General features: G+C 49.5%; 4 protein-coding genes across 4 annotated transcripts; 2 read left to right on the top strand and 2 right to left on the bottom strand.

Annotated features, from left to right (window-relative positions):
• Positions 1-2224: 2224 nt before the first annotated feature.
• On the top strand, positions 2225-2618 carry J7337_002220 (uncharacterized protein; the record flags this gene model as incomplete). Its single annotated transcript, XM_044819953.1, has 2 exons — positions 2225-2501; positions 2560-2618. 2 exons carry the CDS (start codon positions 2225-2227, stop codon positions 2616-2618), a joined length of 336 nt encoding a protein of 111 aa, XP_044684253.1.
• Positions 2619-5532: 2914 nt separating this feature from the next.
• Positions 5533-6457, top strand: J7337_002219 (uncharacterized protein; the record flags this gene model as incomplete). The annotated part of the gene is made up of 5 exons (XM_044819952.1): positions 5533-5605; positions 5674-5713; positions 5847-5950; positions 6006-6259; positions 6311-6457. 5 exons carry the CDS (start codon positions 5533-5535, stop codon positions 6455-6457), a joined length of 618 nt encoding a protein of 205 aa, XP_044684252.1.
• Positions 6458-6643: 186 nt separating this feature from the next.
• On the bottom strand, positions 6644-10288 carry J7337_002218 (uncharacterized protein; the record flags this gene model as incomplete). The annotated part of the gene is made up of 2 exons (XM_044819951.1): positions 6644-8439; positions 8494-10288. The coding sequence occupies 2 exons, from the start codon at positions 10286-10288 to the stop codon at positions 6644-6646; spliced, it is 3591 nt and encodes a 1196-aa protein (XP_044684251.1).
• A 2070-nt stretch (positions 10289-12358) lies between these two features.
• Positions 12359-15111, bottom strand: J7337_002217 (uncharacterized protein; the record flags this gene model as incomplete). Its single annotated transcript, XM_044819950.1, has 3 exons — positions 12359-14506; positions 14557-14925; positions 14980-15111. 3 exons carry the CDS (start codon positions 15109-15111, stop codon positions 12359-12361), a joined length of 2649 nt encoding a protein of 882 aa, XP_044684250.1.
• Between the last annotated feature and the right edge of the window lie 578 nt (positions 15112-15689).

Raw genomic sequence — 15689 nt, 5'->3', positions numbered from 1 at the left:
AGAAAAATGAAAGTGTCAGGGATGCCCCCTGCTCTGCGTCTCTTGCTGGAGATCGTTGTCTCACCAACCATGGAAATTCCCCGCTGACAAACTTTGACGCTAGCAGATGACCAGGTCACTGAACCTTCTAAATCTTCTACTGAGGCTTCCCCTGTATTTATTCCCGGATAGCACTGCCGGTGCTGTAGATCCTGGTCATAGCTCCATGTTGGCCCCTGAGCCAGCCAAACCCCGAAACGCATCTATGCAGTGTCATCCTCATCATCATCATCATCATCTTTGAGGTTGGGGAGCGTTCAAGACTACTGTAGATGCCTTTTTGAGGCTTGGTAAAAGGAACTACCGCTAGACCGAAGTGCGGGCCCGGTCGGCCGCTCGTTCACTGTACGTGAAGCCTCGCGGTTCAGTCGCTGGAGGTAGCGTGACCTTTTCTTCTCTCTTCACCTTGTTTTTTGGTCTGAGTACATACAAAAATGTGCAGTTCAAGACAGCGGTTGACGCAGATACTGGACGCTTGAAGCTCAGCTGAGGGCATCGTTGCTTTTTGTAACCTCGGCATGAGATGTTGCCGGTATCTGTCACGGGATCAAGATATGGGCAGTCGTCGCAGCCACCAACCGCAAGTCTCCGATCTGTAGAGTCAAGGACCCTTCTCGGCATCGAGCCAAACATGTTTCAGCCTCTTACTAGTTTACTTGTCCTGGGGGAACTAGGGCACGTGGCTTGAAACTCTCGACTGAACCCTAGATGAAGTGCCGTAATGTTGTGTAGGTACCAGAGCATCAGGTGCATGCCTAAGATCTCGACCACTCCAAATCACGCCTAGAGCAATAATGAAGGAGAAAAAGGAAGTGGAAAAAGAAACAAACGATCGCCTTGTTTTGATATGATTACTGATCAGAACCGGGTCTTGCCCATCCCACGGTCTCAGATCCAGTTGACGAGATCCGCCCTCAGCCACGGCTATAGAGTTCAAGTCTTGTCGAGGCTCCAAGCTTGTAGTTTCGTCACAGCTCTGTAACTAGGACGTAGCTCGCCCGCATAAACATGCCGAAGTCTAGTGCCGTTTGCCGCCAGATTCTACGCCAGCGATGCCCTGCAGCTTCTCTTGTTCGGTTGTCGGTTTGGCATGGCTGTAAACCTGACACATCGGGCTGACGTTGCTTGGACTTAGAGGCGCCGTTGGAGCTAGGTACCAACGCAAATGCTCGTTTGTGCTTGACGCCGCCATTTCATGCCACGCTAATCCATGCAGTCCTAGCACCCTCAGACCCTGCACCTTGCTTGCACTTAGATATGATATGCCCGCAGGGATCGTGAGATGAGGTGAGGTCAAGCGCAGGGATCGGACACCGAGTCCTGCCCCGTCAGTGACAATCTGCCTGCATGTTCGCGTTTACAGTACATACCTACTTTAGTTATCGACAACTGCCGGCCTCAAACATTTTATTCGTACTATACTTCACGTCACCGATAATCCCGAGTCACACCTGCCTGCCTGTGCCTGTGCCTGTGCCTGTGCCTGTGTCTGTGTCTGTGTCTGTGTCTGTGGCTGTGGCTGGCTGGTTATCGCCTCATTTCTTTTGCATCGCCTGTTGTTGCCTTCCTTCAATACCACATCACATCACATCCCACCAGCCAACCCTCCTTGCTCTTTATACCTTGCCTTGCCTCAAACATCCCCCGAGAGAATCAAGCATTGATCTGACGGCATCTCCCGGTACAAGGCTGTACTTATCTGCCGGACAATATTCTGCCAGTCGGCCTCTCTTCCGTCATATATGATCATAAAACGAAAGGCGACAGAAAGGAGCAGTGGTACTCTGTTCGCCATCCAAAGTATCGTGACCTCACTCCATCATCACCTTCATCTCACCAGACTGACGCAGAAGTTCCCTCTGATAGGCAGGTTGTTGGGCTATCATTGGCATTGAAACATCCGATGAACATCTCTGATAGGGATATTTGATGGCCATCTTCGACCCTGTATTACCCAGATATGCTATAAATCCTCTCTTGGGTCAGTTTTGAGGAGGCATCTTAGTGCCATGTATGAGATTACATCAAGAAAATCATTCAATACTTTACAGCCAAAAACAATATGACAGCCTTTAGTATTGTTGTTCAACCTCCTGCTCGGGCCCAGGTCTCGACCACCTTGCATCCACCTCTTGTTGCGGAACTAAACTTCAGAGGGGCCGTGACTGGCCACTATTTCTTCGCCATGGCTTTTCTACTTACGAGAGAAGGGAATATTGTCGAGGGAGGCTTGTCGGGGACCACTTCGGTGAACGGCGTCGATGTAACCACGGCTGGAGCCTCGAGAACAACAATCCATTTCCCGTACACAGATCTTGCTATTCTAGCTGAAGGCGCTTATAAGATCAGAGTCGACGTTTACAAGGTTGCCTACGACAACCCAGACAGTTATGATTTTCAAGCGCACGCCAAGACCAGCCGTGTTACAGTGGTCAACGAACCGGTACCGGCTGTAAGTGCTGGTGAGTTGTTCCATATCAAACAAAAGTAAGCTCATTCAGCTAACTTTATCTTGTCAAGGTTCCGCTGAGCGCAGCATCATCCGGGCTCTCCAGGCCGCTGGGGTCTATATCCATTAATCATAATACCAACCTCCCGGATATCAAGACGGAAGCATTCAACACATTATGAAGAACACAACAACCAGGATTACAAGACTGCTGATAGGCATCTTACAGATTCTGTCAGGCAGAATTAATCAGAATTCTATCAGTGGTGTCGAGGATTGAGCATGAGTCTGCATGCCAGGTTACGACAAGGTTACGACAAGGTTTTGAGCAACTGCGGCGCGACATCTACGGTGGTTAGTCGGGGATATTTCGCATGTATTATATATATCTTGGTCTTAACCAGAGGGTCAGCGGAACTGACTCGTCAGTATTGTGTGTCTGCGACCGCCGCGGAAATTTCAAATATCATAATAGCTCGGACCCTGTCCGCTGGGATACACTACGTCTCGCTTAGAAGCTCGATGGAAGCTCGACGGCTCAAGAGCTCCGGGCTGCAGATGAGCGTGCATAATCTAGCTCTTGGAGGTTCACAAAAGTTCCGCGATATTGCCACATTCGCGGAACGGAATGAATGATGTTGTTCAGAAGTTTGGAGTAAAGGGGGCCCTTCTCCACACCAAAAGTTCAAGCTACCTGCGCTACGCTACGCTACTATAGTCCTTAGGGGACGCATTCCAAAAAAGCAACGGTCACGACGCCACAAAGCATTGTGGAGCGCTAATGCTAGCTGATGGAAAAGTGGCTGAGATCGAAACATCAATCCCCAGAGCTCGGAATCGATCCTCGGGGCCAACTAAGACCCCGACGCCAGGGCCAAGCGGAAAACGTTATCAGCTTGACTTCTTATGTTTCGGCATCGAGGAAGACACTGCGGATGAGATGTCTGACCGCGCCCACGTTCATGTTGTAAATATGGTAGGCCAGTACTGACTTTACATTGCGCTGCATAGACTACCCCGTACGCCAACTAGCAACGTCACTGCTCTTGACAGGGTTCGGTATAAAATGACTCGATGCGGAAGAAGCCTGCATCTACCCCCATTCCCGCCAAAAGGGCCACACCTAGCACACTTGAGGCCCGGGAGAGGAACATACTGTGCTGTCAGTCCCCGAGTGTGATAAGGTGAGACATCCGATGCAGCTCAAGCCTGACAAGTTTGCCAAGATCGTAGAGAGCTTGGACTTCGTTCTACTCGTTCACCGTCTATGCATGTTTCGACTACTAACCACTGATGTTTGACACCTCGATGCCCAGAGAGGAAACTCCAAGAGAGTACAGTACAACCTCATTTATCTTGCTCATTATGCGCCAGTGTTGGCATTCATCCATCAGGATCACACTCTCCAGTCTTGGCTTGGCAGCCTTGTGGATGGATATATGCCCGAAGCCCCCGTCTATATGCCATTCATTGGTCTATCCGCGCCTGCACTTTGCCCTTATGCGTCGTTGTTTAGCCCAGATTGGATTCTTGGTAAGAATGTCATGCAAGTATCTGGCCATTTGTGCAGTATCGTGATCAGTCACGACGATACCCGGAATGTCTCGGCGACTCCCGGTGGTTATAGTGACTACCAACTACAAGACACTTTATCAAGTTTACTCTTACATAATTCCTCGAGTCCGAGATACGAGATCGGACTAAATCTGGGGACCCCGATCCAACAATGGGGGTCTGATCCAGAGGTGGAGCGGAGTACAATAGCGCCGATTATATGAGAGGAGAAAAAGCAATATAAATGACCTATACGGAGTACTCAGCAAGATTCGCGGTGAGACAGAACCAATTTGAGTTCAGGGGACAGAAATTACAGCACAAGATCACCCATGCCTGCCGAATACATATATCGCTCAGCCGGTGTGGCGGCACAACAGAAACGATGGATCCCGGAACAAGCCAATAAGACAATGGATACCCCAAAGAGATAAGAGGCTGAGACAGACAGTTGCAAGCTAACCGCGTTGCTTTTGTCTCCGTACCCAGCTATCGCTGTCTTACACAAACAAACAGTGACTGGCGATTGAGAAGACAGCGATCAGGATGAATAGAGATCATTGACAAGATCATAGAGTCTGTAGCTGATCAAGACAAAGGAGTTCTCAGCTGCATACCTTAGACAAGCTCTTCACGCCTCCTTCACATACCGATATTGCAATACCGCGTGCCGTTGGAAACGGGGCCCTTGTTTTGGGGCTCTGCGGGATGAACAAACCCGGACCAGCTCGCCCAATTCAGCTAACTACCTAGGAGAGAAACAGGGGGAATAAGTGATAGCGGCACCGCATTACGATAGCCGTGGGCTTTGACGAGTCATAATGACATTGTCTGGTTATTGGGCTGTTTACGGGAAAGGGATAAGTGGATATCGTCACTTTAATTCTTCTTACCCATGGGGGCTACACCGGCCCGACACAATCCATGGCATTGGGAGATCGTCAGTAATCTCATTCCAGTTCCTAGTCAAAGGCTCTATGCCAGCCGGAGAGAGTAAATCATGATTCAGATGATCAGTTTGTTAGCCGTGATCTGAGTCGTTAGACAACCTTGACCAGCACTTGTTTTGCATCAGAAGCTGCTCAAATTTGACAAGGCCTGTATAATAACTTGGTATTTTGGATGATGGCTACGAAATAGAAGGACGGTCGAATGGAAGGAGGAGTTCTTGGGTAGTTACAAGGTGCAGGAAAATGATGTGAAAGGCCTTTCACGATATCGCCGCGATGTCACGTGAACCAAACTCTGGATCCCACTTGGCAGTAATTAGAGGTACCCTGGTGTTATCCTGTAGGGCTAATCACCTCTTGTTTTAGGGGGCACTCATAATCTTTTCTGTTAGCACACAAGTACCCTTACCAAACGGAAATTTCTCCAAGATCCCCTCATCAGAACACACAGCTCACCACAAGATCACTGACGGTGACCTATTCAGCCTCTCTATTCCATTTATTTTGTTCCATTCCCTTTATCTTGCTATAGGCTCCAAGATGGTCTATTACTTCACCTCCAACGTGGTCGATCCTCCAGGTTTCATCTATGTCGGCAAGGACAAGTTCGAGAGTATGCTTCTGCCCAATGACAATCATAATGCGCTGTTCTGTTCCCCAACAGCTGAGACTTGATGCTAGATGAGGACCTGATCAAGTTCGGCTGGGAAGAGGATATCTGGTAGGACTCTCCATTGAATGAGAGGGCATGTGCTAAGCAAGATATAGGGTGAGATTACCAGCAACAGCTCAATGAGAATAGAGCAAGCTGACAATGTTGGGTTTGTGTAGTTCCATGCGGATAAACTCTCCAGTGCGCATATCTACCTTCGCATGCAAGAAGGCCAGACATGGGACGCCCTCCCTGAAGATCTCGTCATGGACCTTGCTCAGTTGACAAAGGCCAATTCCATCGAGGGTACATATCCTCCCTTCTAATCTCCTCTCACGGCATATCTGACATCCCACCCAAGGCAACAAGAAAGACAACGTCACAGTCATCTATACACCATGGTCCAACCTCAAGAAAGACGGCAGCATGGAGGTCGGCCAAGTTGGCTTCAAGGACCCCCGCAAGGTGAAGCGCATCCTGGTCCCCCAGCGCGAGAACCCTATCGTCAACCGCCTCAACAAGACAAAGGTTGAGAAGAAGCCGGACTTCAAGCAGGAGAGAGATGATCGACTCAAGGAGCTGCGACGTCGTGACCAGGCAGCTTTCCAAGCCAGGGTAAGCAAGCCCCTACCGATACTGAAGCGAGATTTGTTAATGTTGTTGTAGAAGAAGGAGGAGGCTCGGCAGGCTCAGGAGTGGAAGGAGAAGAAGTGGCAGAAGGACCATGCCTACGATGATATCTTCACAGAGGATAACATGGCTGCTTCGAGTAACCAGGACCGCGATGAGAACTGGGAGGACGACTTTATGTAAAAAGGGGAGAGACATTATCAGAGCAGCATGATATGATGCATATTCTTGCAATTTTATGCAACTATGGATATCCAATTTTCGACTACTGATCTTCATTCTCGTCATATTCCAACGCTAACAGGGTATTTTTTTAGACAAACTTTCCTTGCCAAACATAGAAAAAAGAACCTACGACTACTGTCGTTGTCAACCGCTAACTCCTATCCCAAAACTACCACTCATACTCATTTCTTCAAATCGATTCGAGATGCCACTTAGGTCACTTGATGTGTCCAGGCGAATGGGGCTTGAGGAGCTCCGATCGCTGACGCTGCTGCAGTTGGAGACAGGTGACTTCCTCATGCTGGGGGTGCCTCTGACTGGATCAGGGGACGCGACTAGTTGAGGTGGTAGATCTTCCTCCTCTTCAACCAAGTCCGATAGATCATCATCGTCATGGAACTCTATATTAGATGCTTCTTGCTTCTTAGAGGCACTGTGAGTCTCTGACCTGTTAAGAGTCACCACGGCCTGTCCTCCAGGCAGCTTTACTTCGTGAGCGTCCAATGTCTCTGCGATATCCCAGAGGAGGACATCCATGGGGCAGATGTACGCAACACGCTTACGTTGACTCCAGGCTAGGACATGTCCGCAAAGCTGACCCTCGTCACGGCTAACGATCCAAGCACCGCTGTCACCAGGGATGCCGAGAGGGACATTCTTGTTCTGAGACCCCTCTTCTGGTGCGTCGGCGCTTGTGACTTGGTAGGCGTGGCTTGGTGAAACGCGACCGTAGATCTTCACGCTTGTCAGGGCGGGGAGGATCTTGCCAGTCTGCAAGCCGCTTGTCCGGGCCATGCACTGTACCTCCATGTTTGGCAAGGAGTCTGAAGGGGCGACAATGGTTGGTCGCAACATAAGCGATCCATCTGTCTGCTTTCCATCAGGCTTTTGTGCGAGCGACTTGCTGTCAATGCGAGGAATGGTGTTGTCATCAGGCAGTCTATCGTGAGCGAATTCGAAGAGAGCCCAGTCAACCTCATGTACGAGTCCCAGAGCCTGCTTCCTGCGGATACCACTTGAAGCATACACCTCCCCAACACTGTATGTGTCGAGGTGATCCTCGTCTTGAGTCTCTGGGTCCGGGTAGAACCCTTCTTCAACATCATCGAGAGCCGGCTGTGTGACGATGTAGCCATCACCGCATCCTGGTTCAATGCCAGGGATATCTCCAGGCTCATTATACTCCTCATCTTCCTCATCGTCTTCGTCGTCCTCATAATCACTGGTGATATCAGAATCCGAGTAGGCTTCCGATTCCGTATCAGACAGCTCATAGCCAAACTCATCATCGACAGTGCTGTCGTCACCAGATTGTGCGTACCAGTCCATATCAGGCAGGGCACTGCACCGAAGAGTATCACTAGGCCCAAAGTCCCGGTCTGGGTCATCGAGCATGTGGTGGACTGTCATTCCGTAAGGCTTGTCGTCGACCATGACGAGGCCTCCGAGGCTGACGGGGGGTAGATGCCGATCACCAATCCAAGCCCCAATACTGGCGCCATTGCCTGGACGCTCTTGATACTCTGGGTTGATGGCCTCAACATCGTCCGATTCCAAACCAGTACCCTTCGCACTCCTTCGAGCCATGGATCTCAGGACCGAGTTCGGCTGTCGGCGAGATCGTAGAACATGTCCGCGGCAAACCTTGAGTCCGAAGCCGTTGCTGCCATCAAACAGATCGCCGAGCCTCTTCTTAAGAATAGCCCGGACTTTTCCAACAGATGTACATACAACAAGCACTGTGGGCTGAATCTTCTGAGGGCTTGGGCCTACTGACTCCAAAGAGATCTCGACCGATTCGGGGTGCTTGCGGTAAAAGTGACGAAGAGCATGGTTGATTTGGGGCATGAGGATCTTGTTCCACTTCTCGACGACTTCTGGCGCTAGCGGTACATGGGGATATAAACGCATCTTGGTTTCGGACTGCTTGTCAAGGGCATCTGAGAACAAGTTAGTATTGAGGTAGGTATATGAATGAGAACGATGCGACTTACCATCTTGGTCAGCGACTGCCTCATACTTGGGAACACTAGTTTCTGTTCCCAAGTTAGGCGCTGATGCTGCCATTGGCTTCTCGCTTGTAGCTTTTAGTGATGACTTGAAGTCTTTGACATCCTTTACGTCCTTGTTCGTCTTTACTGGGGCTGTATCGACGGAAGTGGCTTGTGTCTCGGACGGGTTGAGCTCTTGATCAAGCCTCTCCTCCAGACCACTGACACCGTCTAAGATACAGCAGGCTTCTAAGAAGCGACTGCATCTTACCTGAACCGACGACAGCAACGATTCGCCAGAGGATCGCCCTGCAAGCTCGTCATCAACAGCTGTCCAACAAACCTGAACAGCCTTCATGTACAAGCTGCCACATCGAACAGCGAGCTCTTCCAGGGCCGATTCAGGGATAGAAGTAGATGCTTCAGGGACAATATTCTCAAGTGTCTTCCACAAGCCAACTGATAGTAACAGAGTGGCTAAGGAATACAGATCGAGAACTCTCTGGTCAGGATTGCTGACAAGATGTGAAGATTGGAGATTACGTGGGTCAAGCGGATGGCGGGACAGAATTGGTGATGTTGAGGGGGTATCTTCGGGAAAGAGATCGAAAGAAGAAAGGAGAGGACGTCGAATGTCCACTTCGCCATTAGTCGCACCCGGTTGTGAGGTGACTGCATCGCAGAACGAGACTGTGGTTGGAGCAATGTTTCCATGGGTGATGCCGCGAGCATGGAGGTCGAAAACAGTGTTCATGAGATTATGAGCAAGTCTGAACTTGGCTTCAAGCTTAGGCTCTGATCCTGGAACTGAGAGAAGATCATTCAAAGTCGGGAGGTTATACGATGGGTTCTTGGTGAGACGCTCGAATGAGACGGCATTGAATGAGGGAGGAAATCGATAGACAAGCCCGAGTCTTGAGTTCTCCAGGTCTTCGAAGTACCCGAGAAGGCGAGGTAATCCAGTCCATGTACCAGGCGATCGCTGAGAATCTTGCTGCAGACCGGCGGATAGCTTCTCGAAGCGAGCCATGGGAGGCATGATGCCCGTCACGGCATAAATCGAGTCAAAGGTTGCATATTCCAGAAGCAGTGGTGCCCACGGTTGACGAGTCGTTCCATGTGTGAGTTCTGAATAAGCTGTCTTGCTCATGAACACCACTTCTCGGGGAGCAGAAGCCTCATCACCCTGCTTAGGGCGCAGATGCGTTAGAGTCTGAGGGTTAATTTGCTGGGGCGTTTGCATGCGGCTTGACTCGAATGGTCTGTACTCCTCGGCTGATGACATAGACTTGAATGGAGTTTTGGATGATCGTCTTGCAAATCCACCAGCCGCTGCTCGTGTCCGCGACAGATCGTAGAGTGTATCAATCGAAGCAGTGAGGTCATTAACCAAATCCTCAAAATGGTTCTTATCCCATTGAACCAACGGCGGCTTCGTATCTTTTGACGTAGCAGGTGCTGAAATCATGCGCTTTGAACTTAACCAAAGAGGTTCGGCTTCTGCTAGGATGTCCTTGATGGTGGACATGATACTTCCAACGACCTCACTCAACCCAGCTTTTGACAGAGACTCATCGATCTCAACAGACTGAGTAGGGTCAGACCATTCGAGACCCCAACTCACGAGCCTATCTTTCTGGATGCGGAGTTTTCGATGTAAGGCCTTGATTTCTGGATCCTCCTCATTTTGGATTGGTTCTTTGACAAAGTCGGTTGACTTCTTAGTGTCGTTGTACAGTCTGCTGAGGCGTTTCTGAAAGGGCAGCTGAAAGCCACCCAGCGGTAAAAACGACTCCATTGTAGTGAACTGCAGTGAATATGTTGGAGATGAGTCCTAGAATGGGAAGTAAAGCCTGTTTATGATGATGATAGTCGCCAAGTCTGAAAGTGATGCCTTGATCGTGATGCTTGATGCCGATCTGAAGCGGGGCGGGGCTCTTGGTACAGGTCTTGGAGGTGGTGTAATTATTAGTGAGGCTCAGCCATTGGCGGTCTTGGCCAGTAAATAAGTCAAGTTAAAAGTCACATGCACTCACTCATTTGAGTGAGGAGGAAAAATAATGTCTTGTCGTAAGAAACTGTAGGCCAGAACCAAATCCTTTCATTTTGTTGAGAAGAAAGATGCTGTTTATTTCGTTGCCTACACAAAGCGGATCTTGCGGCGCGGCCTATTTGCGGTCATTCTCCAAGGGTCTCAGAATCGGAAATGCTGCTGCCTGAAGGATCAGCAAGTGCCCTATTGGTTAGTTGCTCAACGGAGCATAATAATCCGCGCCGAGATGAGATATAATCATGTGATCTCCATCGAAAGAATGCGGCTGCCTATCAACCCTTGCTACTCACTCACATACTAATCTACGAGTATCACCAGCTTTATCTATCCGATCCAGTCTTTGGCGCCTCCATCTCACCACGTGGCTTACGCCATGACATGAGGTCTACAGAGTAGAGCCCCTCAGAATGATAAGTTGATGGTTGGTCTTGCACGACATGCCCAGACATACAACGTAGTATCTCGTTGGCAGGGCATGCATTGATGTCTTATACATACGGCACCTTGCGTGAGACAGACAATAATTCTTATCATTTCGTTTCACAGACTTTGGATAAAGCCTGTACGTGATAGCGGTCACTCAAAGGCTCAAAATGAAACTCATACTTTGACCCACCACTATACCATCACAAGTGACCTTGAAGACCTGTACAAGTGAGGAGAAGACACCCGAATACCTACGTACTACGCAAACGTAGGCTTCAGTCTCCGAGACAGCCATCATTACGCACTCAAATTCGAATGTTATCAAGGTTCATGAAGGGTAGCCCACTTCACAAACTGCCGACTTGCACTAGACACATGCTTTGGGTGAAGGTGTCATTGGCGCCAACATCAACCTACACAACGACAATCCCGAGGGTATCCCTCAGAAATGGTCACCCAGATAAAATCATTTGGCTGTATGTTGTTCTAGACCACGATCATTCTTCGGTTGAAGCAGTCACTCCGCCTTTGACTTACGTCAGTAACCCTCCAGCAACTCGTACACACTTGACCATCTCCCACTTACCGATACCCAAACATCCGCCATTGATTTCATGAGAATACACACTTCATCATCTCATATGGGCATAAGATGATAGTGTGCGAGATTCTACACCCATCGAGACGCCTGGTGACATTCGTATGTGGATGTTGCCAGGCTGTGGACAGTGTCTCTCTTCCCCAGCACCCATCATGTGCATGAGAGAGTCTAAGAATAGGACATCAGGCTCCAGTGATACTTCTAGGCTTCTTTCCTCATTGCCGGAGGTTACTGATTTTGTCTTTGGCCGTGATGGTGCCTGATGAAGTAGTTTCGGAGCTGACGGCTCAAGGTCACTCCCTCACACACTCAGCTAACAGCCCGGCATTGCACACATTTAGTCAACATCTCTCAGATCTTTCCAACCTCTTGATTTGTTCGTCGTGGATATACCTCAAGCATCTTTTCTCTGTGGGGTCAACTCATTGGTGCAGGCAGATATGCTTTGACCTGCCCGATGGTGAACATTTCCATGGACCTCCCATTTGTAACACTGCACGATAACTCTTCAAGAAACACATTAATGATATAATTTTATATAGTGTTACATAAAAAACCAATGCTTGAGTCAAGTCAATGGTATGGTCTAAAATTATAAACTGAATCCATTCTTTGCGCTGTCTATATGCAGCTAGATCTATGTTCTATTCTATCCTTAATTATCCAGATAATTAACCAATACCCATTTACCCATGACCTTTCCCGAACCCTAGTACCTCTTTGATGCTTTTGTACAAGAAACTGAAAGAAAATTACTCATGATGCCTTTGCAAGCATAGAAACAACTCTTACTTTTCATATCGAATCGTAAACACAGGCGAATACGCCTCGTCCCAATCCTCCTCCTTCTTCTCATCACCAAAGATTCTCAACGCTCTGTATCTCACAACATACTGTCCCGCAGGGACAAAAGTGCCGTCCGCAAGTTCACCAGTGAAGGCTTGCGAGTTAACACCCATTGCGTTCCACAGCACGGGAAAGTCAGCGGGCTCTCCGATAACGCGCGGCTTTTTGGACGATGTAGGTTTCTCGGTTGTCACCGGCATGACTTCAGCGTGAAGCTTTGCTGAGCCTAGAGCGAGGAACCATGTGAGACCGGGTAGTGTGTCGGTGAGGTTGTTTGCTGTGCCTGGCTTGGGGAGTGTCCACGTTGTGTTGTCTGCTATGGGGAAACGGTTCTCGTCGGTTGAGTTTGCGATCCATGTATCTTTAGGCCCAAGAACCACTGAGTCGTGAAGAGATCCCGTCAAGCCTTGGTAGGGAAGTGAAAGAGATGTTCCATCAGTGCCGTTGATAGTTACATAACCCGACCAAACAGGCAAACGCGTTGCGTTCAGGCCCTTGGGAGGCGTAGCCAGAACCTCAATGACAATACTTTCACCAGCATCGATAGTAAGCTTTGACTCGCTGAACTTGAGACTAGCATGCTCTTTGGAGAAGTCATTAGGGAATTCATCAGGATAAATGTAATTCTCAACAAGCGTAAACATCGTAACGGCCGGGACGTGAGAAATCTGCAGATCGATCTGCTTCTTGCCCGTATTCTTAACCGTAAAGTTCAACGACTCAGGGAAATGATCCGTGTCGTTGAACGAAAGACTCGATCGTGATAAAAGAACTTTTGCGTGGGCGGCATCGTGAGCCTGCACGATACCGCCGCCCTGCTGCGGAACAGGCGCGAGGAAGTCATAGAACATTTTCCCGTCGTTGAATAACTGCGGGTTTGCACTCGCTGAAAGGAGGTTCTCGATGAGTGCTGGGTCGCGTGTGCCCCTGGCTTCTGCGATGAGGGCGAAGATGCCAGCGACGAGGGGTGAAGCCATGGAAGTACCTGATAACACGGCATAACTTCCCATGCTTCGGGGGTATGTTGAGAGGATTTTACCGCCCGGGGCTCCGAATTGAGGCTTCACGTCCATTTCCCATGTTGGACCCCAGGAGGAAAAGGTACTCGCTGCACCGGCCGTGACGTTGTTGTGCTTCTGTTCGAGAATAACGTTGCCGTCGCCTCCGTCCGACATGCTCAGAGTAATCTTCTTCTTTGCTTTCAGGGAAGCGATCCATTCCGCGCCCTGTTCAGGAGACACGATGCTTGCTGCTTTGATACCCGCGACGGAAGATACGTCGAAAGGAGCGAGATCTTCCTTGTTGCTGTAGAACATGATGTACTTTGCACCAGCTTTGACTGCGTTGGCAGCTTTGGCATCGAAAGTACACGAACCTCGTCGGAGAAGAACGATATACTTGCTGAGATCAGGGGTGTTCTTGGGCCACTCATCACAACCATCATCAGCGACAGAAGTGTCGTAGCTGAGTGCCCAGAGCGGTAGCTTCACGCCCTTCCAGGCACTCGGCTTACCACTCAAATGTCCAAACTCATGCTCAGGCCCTCCTTCGATGCTGTATTTCGACGCATTCAGGAGCGCAAGAGACTTGGTATTGTCGTACGACCCAACAGCAGTAACTTTCTTCCCATTCGCAGCCGTACTCGCATAAAACATTCCCATGGCCCCTGAATTGCCCGCGGCAAGAACACAAGGAACGCCCTGCTCGACGATTCTCGAAACAGCCACCGCCCACGGTTCCTCAGACCAGCCTGACGGACCGCCGATGGAAGCCGAGATGATATCTGCACCGTCTTCAAACGCCTGGTTGAACGCTGCGATAAGGACGTCGTTGCCAGCTTCGCCGTTACAGCCGAACGCGCGGTACGCTCCTATTTGCACACCGGGTGCGGCGCCGGTGAAGTCCATTGTGTTCTTTTGGGCAGCGAGGATTCCGGCGACGTGGGTGCCGTGGCCGGCGCAGTCCATGGGGTCGTTGTCGGGTTTGGCGTTGTTAAGGCCGTCGTATGCGTCGCCTACGAGATCAGTACCGAAGGAGACGAGGCAGTCTTTGCCGAAGCAGCCTCCAAGGGCTGGATGCTTGTAGTCGACCTGTATAGATGTTAGTTCTCGGTGTTAGGGAGAGTGTGAAGATATCTTACACCACTGTCAACGAGGGCAACTTTGAGGCCCTTGCCCGTGATACCCTCTGCCCTCAACTTATCAATCTGCGTCATGACATGTGGCGAAAACGTATCATTCATAGTATCTCTCTCTTCAAAGCCTCGTTTCTGAATAGACTTGTACTCCATTCCCGGTGTACCCGTCCAGTGAACCTCTGGCTTGGGGATACTGAATGTCTGAACAGGCCATTTTTGCTTGATGCCCGGCAGTAAGGCCATCTCGGAAGCTAGGTCTTCAGCATTGTCGATGTCGGTGAATTGGATCGAAGCTCCCTTGAATAGCTTGTAGTTGTACTGCATACGAGTCTTGCCTCGAGCCGAAGCCTTGGCGAAGAAGTCGGCGCAGTCCTAGTTAAGCTCCGTTAGTTATGGAAAGGGATATAAGAGATGAAGTATACGAACATGATTCTCTTCAAACTCAAAGATATAAGCACCTGGTAACCGACTATGACCCTTCCCAACCGCGATCTTATCAAAGTCCACTGCGCTAACCACCGCAGCGTATAGCGCAGTGACTATGCTTAATCGCACCATGATGAAAAAGAAATACACCAAATGACGTTCTCCGCAATCACGAAGAAAATCACCAAGATACGAGAAAGGAAAAGGGAAAGAAAAACGAAGAAAGGGAGGATTTAAACGAGATAAAAAAAAAACCTGATCCCAACATATCCGCCTTGGAAATAGGTTGGCTGGGGATCCTATATACGATCATCATAGCCCCATTATTGACCACAAGCTGTGGGTTGATCCCCCATCATGGACAGAAAAGAAAGAAAGTGGGTTTCTGCGGGATAGTGGACTTTACGAGATTTCAGGCCATGAGGAGCAATCCTACGAATAAGAAGACATGATATCCGTATATTTGCAGCAAATGTCTTGGGATATTCTCTACCAATGGACTAAATGGTTAGTTGCAGCAAGTGAAAGAGTCGGTATCACTTGGTAGCTGAGGAATCTGCAGGCGGAGGTTGGTTGGGTTGGGCTGGGTTGTCAACATGAGATCGACAGGCACTGCACGGATGATGAAACTGGGTCCCCATGTCGCTAAACATAGAAGTCATCTATGATAGAGCCGCATGAGACGATTGCGCGTACATGCAGTCGAGACA

Source organism: Fusarium musae, chromosome 2 (assembly GCF_019915245.1).
Source record: "Fusarium musae strain F31 chromosome 2, whole genome shotgun sequence".
Lineage (NCBI taxonomy): Eukaryota > Fungi > Ascomycota > Sordariomycetes > Hypocreales > Nectriaceae > Fusarium > Fusarium musae.
The sequence above is the reverse complement of the archived record's forward strand: the minus strand, read 5'-3'. Positions and strand labels throughout refer to the sequence as shown.